Source organism: Anarhichas minor, unplaced genomic scaffold (assembly GCF_050575085.1).
Source record: "Anarhichas minor isolate MPS153535 unplaced genomic scaffold, ASM5057508v1 ptg000006l, whole genome shotgun sequence".
Lineage (NCBI taxonomy): Eukaryota > Metazoa > Chordata > Actinopteri > Perciformes > Anarhichadidae > Anarhichas > Anarhichas minor.
In genome coordinates, this window is record NW_027466452.1 from 4,737,501 (window position 1) to 4,743,074 (window position 5,574).

The 5,574-nt window shown below is 39.6% G+C and overlaps 1 protein-coding gene across 1 annotated transcript in view; it reads right to left on the bottom strand.

Annotated features, from left to right (window-relative positions):
* The window catches only part of riox2 (ribosomal oxygenase 2), a 7,366-nt gene extending 2,630 nt beyond the window's left edge, over nucleotides 1-4,736 (bottom strand). Inside the window, exons 1-5 of the mRNA XM_076079912.1 lie at nucleotides 4,684-4,736; nucleotides 3,069-3,515; nucleotides 2,683-2,802; nucleotides 1,833-1,961; nucleotides 1,635-1,738 (exon numbers count right to left, since the gene is read on the bottom strand). Coding sequence (XP_075936027.1) covers nucleotides 1,635-1,738; nucleotides 1,833-1,961; nucleotides 2,683-2,802; nucleotides 3,069-3,509 — 794 coding nt within the window. The 5' untranslated portion in view covers nucleotides 3,510-3,515; nucleotides 4,684-4,736. The remainder of the gene's footprint in view (nucleotides 1-1,634; nucleotides 1,739-1,832; nucleotides 1,962-2,682; nucleotides 2,803-3,068; nucleotides 3,516-4,683) is intronic.
* Nucleotides 4,737-5,574: the final 838 nt, after the last annotated feature.

A 5,574-nucleotide genomic window follows, 5' to 3' on the forward strand; every position in this document is an offset into this window, starting at 1 on the left:
GAACACTCGGAAACAATGAACACTCGGAAACAATGAACACTCGGAAACAATGAACACTCGGAAACAATGAACACTCGGAAACAATCAAACACTGGGAAACAATCAAACACTCGGAAACAATCAAACACTCGGAAACAATCACCCAGAAACAATCAACACCGAGAAACAATCAACACCGAGAAACAATCAACACCGAGAAACAATCAACACCGAGAAACAATCAACACCGAGAAACAATCAACACCGAGAAACAATCAACACCGAGAAACAATCAACACCGAGAAACAATCAACACCGAGAAACAATCAACACTCAGAAACAATCAACACTCAGAAACAATCAACACTCAGAAACAATCAACACTCAGAAACAATCAACACCCAGAAACAATCAAACACTCAGAAACAATCAAACAATGAACACTCAGAAACAATGAACACTCAGAAACAATCAAACACTCAGAAACAATCAAACAATGAACACTCAGAAACAATGAACACTCAGAAACAATGAACACTCAGAAACAATGAACACTCAGAAACAATGAACACTCAGAAACAATGAACACTCAGAATCAATCAAACACTCAGAATCAATCAAACACTCAGAATCAATCAAACACTCAGAATCAATCAAACACTCAGAATCAATCAAACACTCAGAATCAATCAAACACTCAGAATCAATCAAACACTCAGAATCAATCAAACACTCAGAATCAATCAAACACTCAGAATCAATCAAACACTCAGAATCAATCAAACACTCAGAAACAATCAAACACTCAGAAACAATCAAACACTCAGAAACAATCAAACACTCAGAAACAATCAAACACTCAGAAACAGGGTATAGAGCCTGTCACAGTGTGCCCAGGCAGGGAGAATGGCTGAGGGAAGGACTGAGTTCTGTAGCAACACACAGCCACTGTAAATGTTTGATCACACACTGGCTTCTCCTTGTGTCCTTCCTTCGAATAATCCTTTATCTGCCTGTCCAAATGAGCTTTTATCTATTGTGGTACAGAAGCACTATGTAGGTGCAGTCCATTTACCACTGTACACATCCTAAGTAGCAGTAGTTTGGTACTATACGCACTACATCACAGTTTAGCGGTCTCAAGTACGGAGGTTCAGGAGACGTATATCGTTGAACCCATGAGGCCCAGAGCAGTAATATTTTTCCTAATATCAAGATGTCATATGGAGTTACTCTGTATTAAGGAGTAATGATGTATTCCAGTATACTTTAGTGATGATCCGACTCGTCTTTTTCAATGAAAATGATGGTCTGGTTGTCTTCCATATTCTATTGACTTTACAGTGTCCTCTGTTGTATTCATCCTAGTTGTTTTATTCAAAGCAGACAGCATCTCTTTATACTAATTATATTCTACTACTTTTTCTGGTATTGAAGCAAAACCTAGTACACCCATTCAAAGATTAACAATCAAACACTTGGAGCAAAGAGTTTGTTTGGAGCTTAACAGGCATAAGTGTGACCAAAAGCTTATTTTTAGGCATTTTCTTCTGTTTTCTGTAAGTAGATTAATGTGTGTTGGCAGGTGACCTACACTCAGCACTGATTAGACACGGCGTTTCAGTGAATGCTATGTGGAAGAGGAGCTCTCATACATTCTCTGGTAAGTGCTGAGAGTCACGTGGGTGGAGTGGTCCACTCCTGCTGGGGTGCTGGCTTGATGGATGGTTCCTCTGGGAAAGTACAGAAGGTCTCCTGCCTGAGGAGGGAGGAGATGATCTCACTCATACAGAAAACACATTTCATATGCTGAACAGCTTTGTGTATTAATATATATAGTTGAGGTGCTGTACCTTCAGCATAATGTCATGGGTCGGGCTGCCGATCCTCTCCTCTGACTCCACGCTGTACTCCGCCGCCAGAGGAACAGTGGGAGTGTAGAGGAGCCAACGTTTCTGCCCCTCCAGCTGCAGGACAAACACCTGGGCAAAGGGCACCACATCAGCATGATAAGTACAGTATCAACTGCTGCACAACCAGCCCAAAACACGTTTTAATTTCTCTCTACCGGCTCTTTGTTACTGCCGGCATAAGAAGAACTTCATTCACCTGCAGCGTTGTGGCATTGAGTCGGGCGGACTCTTAGGCAGCTATTATTACGAGCTACTTTGTAAAAGAAGATTTTAAAACCTATAATGAGCATTTCAAAGTACATCAACCCACCAAAAGCATGTTGTGTATTGTGAAAAATAAGATCAGCTCCACTTTGACCAGATACATCTAAATAAGTATCATTGACAGGAACTTTCACTTTTGTACATTAAGCTGAAATTGCTTGTGTAATTGATTTTACAGACATGAACTTATATTTTTACACTCTGCCGTTACTCAATCTTCATTTACTCTTAACCAGTAAAATATATACTGATATTTACACATCTGAACAAATCTTACAAGTGTTCCCTTCATTATTACACCAACATTATGTAAATAGACCTTGTGGTTGCAGAGATATACTCTTTTTTTATTATGGGTATGCAATTTTCGAGCAGAGGCCTAAAAAATAGGTGTGTTTTTAAAAGGTTTTAAGAAAGCTTGTGACTGCCTCTTAGTGATTTATGAGTGTAGTCATCGACATTTTGTGGAATATGGGTGTGTTATAAATATGAAGAGGCTTTGGCTGTTGAAAGAGTGCAGTCGTACCTCGATATCGTCGTAGTGAGGTGGAAGGCCCTGGGACTCCTGTGGTGTGATGTAGACGTTAGAGCCCACCAAGCCTCCGAAGAAACACTCCAGCTTCTCCTGGATCCTCCACAGCTCATCCTGACCACACACAGGGAAAACTCCATGAGAGAATTATTATATTATATATATATATATATATATATATATAATATGCTACAATACTGCTGAAACTCATGATTTCAACACTGTATCAAAACATTTTTGAACGATACCATCGGTCACAAAAAAGTAATCTCAATCAGAAGCCCACATTGAGTTGCTGCTGCTGCTGTTGCTTTAATCGATCTGAAATGGTGAAACAAGAAATCCAGAGTGGTATCTGAGAACAGCAGCTCCTCTCTCACCTTGAACCTCTGCGGCTGGTGGAACTGGATGGTGGCCTTGTTCTGAACGAAGTTCTTATTGATAACACTGCTCTTAACTCGGCCCGGCTTGTTGAACACTTTTTTCTTGCCGTTGACGCAGCGCACGACGTTGACGTCCCTGTAGTATTCCAGATCCTCGGAGCACAGGCTCGGCAGGTCGGACAGCTGGAACAAAGACTGGTAGTAGGAGGCCGTGTCGGGGTCGGACCTCTGCAGGTGGAGGGGTTTCTTTTCCCAGTACTCGCTGAAGAACTGCTCCGTCCCCATGGGCTGGATGAGGCTCTCGAACAGGCGGACCGGGCTGTTGAAGCACAGGGGGGATTGGGTGTCCATGTGGTTTACCTTGCTCTGTTTGGGCGGGAGCTGCTCGTCGTCGATGCTCCGTCTCTTTGCAGTCTTTGCTTTGCTTTTGTTTGGCATTTTAATCTGAAAAATGAAACAAAATGCTAAGAATATCATCTGAACCGAAATCAGGCTGAATCTCGGCGGTACTGGAGAAACCATTGTACGGCTATTTCTGCTACGAACGGGTCATAACGTATCAGGTTTGGTGCATTCCTTATAATAAGGCTAGGCTAGCACAGTAACTAATCAATAAGGCTAGCACAGTAAGCTAATCAATAAGGCTAGCACAGTAAGCTAATCAATAAGGCTAGCACAGTAACTAATCAATAAGGCTAGCACAGTAACTAATCAAAAAGGCTAGCACAGTAACTAATAAGGCTAGCACAGTAAGCTAATCAATAAGGCTAGCACAGTAACTAATCAATTAAGCTAATCAATAAGGCTAGCACAGTAACTAATCAATTAAGCTAATCAATAAGGCTAGCACAGTAACTAATCAATAAGGCTAGCACAGTAAGCTAATCAAAAAGGCTAGGACTAGCTGAGTCAAAGTTAGCTCTGCTACGTTTATAAGTTAAAGGGTTACTTTACATGTTTTTAAACGAGGTTGTGTGTATGTGCACTTCTATGTTCTGCCACTTAAATGACTGTTTTTGTCAATGGAGTCTGGTGCTTTTGAAGAGAGGATACAACAACACTGCACCAACAGTCTCGTCCCCATTAACATGGCAACTTAGGGTCGTTATAAAAATAAAGAAGTTTAACAAAACTCCCCGGACACCTTTACATTTCTTTACAGAGGCTTTAGGATCAAATGTTTGGGTCACTTTAGTTTCATAGTGTAACACTCATTTATGCAACATTCACCTTGGCTGATAACACTGTAAAATCGTCTCTACCAACATAATGCCCGGTGTCAAACGGTGTTATCAGCAGCGACATTCCGTTGGGACTACTTTAGCTTGTGTATGAGATGCTTGTGACATTCCTGTGTCTGCATGTAAAAACTCACACCAACAGTCTACTCAGTAGAAGTGTCTGAAATGTGTTTGCGATATTAATAAGATTATGAAGCAAGCCTCCGGATCTCTGTTAGTGGTGGTGTTTCCCTTCTAATGAGTGAACACAGATGTCGGACCGTGTAGCTTCGATCAGCAGCTCTCGGCACATGAAGCACAGTGATCATATATAGGTTAATATGCAATATTAAATATGTTTGTGTTCGCGTTTAACGACTCAACTGTCTCACCTCTTCAACAGCAGCTGAGACGTGATGAGCCCCCACGTGAACCGAGTGATGTGTTCCGCTAAATATGTCCGACTAGAAACTCGGTACCGTCATAGAATCTGTGGATCACCATGTGGCCGCTGGGGGGCGCTGTTAAGCGCAAGTCCCTTTATTTAGGCTTTTGTTCCATTTACAAGCTCAGCGGTGTCTATTTAAAGGTCACACTTCATGCAGTATTTTTATTTTTTTTAATTCCCAAAAATGTTGTGACAGTTTCTGCCAAAGGTCATCAAAATTGTGGCCAGCTGTTCCAGGGAGCTAAACAAAAAATATGATTGTAAATATAGTTTTATAACAGTGCACATTTCCAGAGAGTGTCTCCTGGAAGGCATTCATAGTGTTGCACTCAGTTGTTCACATGAAAAGTGGCTCAAATAGTTGTAAAAAGATGAAAAGAAGATCTACACTGTCTGTCTGACAAATGACCAAAACTTGACCAAAACTAAATTTGATTAAATTTAAAAACAAATAAAATTAAAAGGAATAAAATCAAATTATAAAATTAAAAATAAATTACAATGAAATTAAATTAAATGACCAAAATTTGACTGAAACTAAATTAAATTTAAAAAAAACAATATAATAAAATAAAATAAAATTATTACTGATTCAATTACATTTTAAAATTAAATTGAATTTATAAAAATAAAATAGAGCTAAATTAAATTAAATCAGCTAAACTTGACCAAAACAAAATAAAATTAAGTTTATTTGTTACATAAATTTAAATAGATTTAAATACAGTCAAATAAAAACATATTGTAAAATACTCCAGGCCATCCACCATTCAGACATTCTCAATAACACATTCAACAACACATATCCACAGGGCATGATGAGAAAGGTGAACCG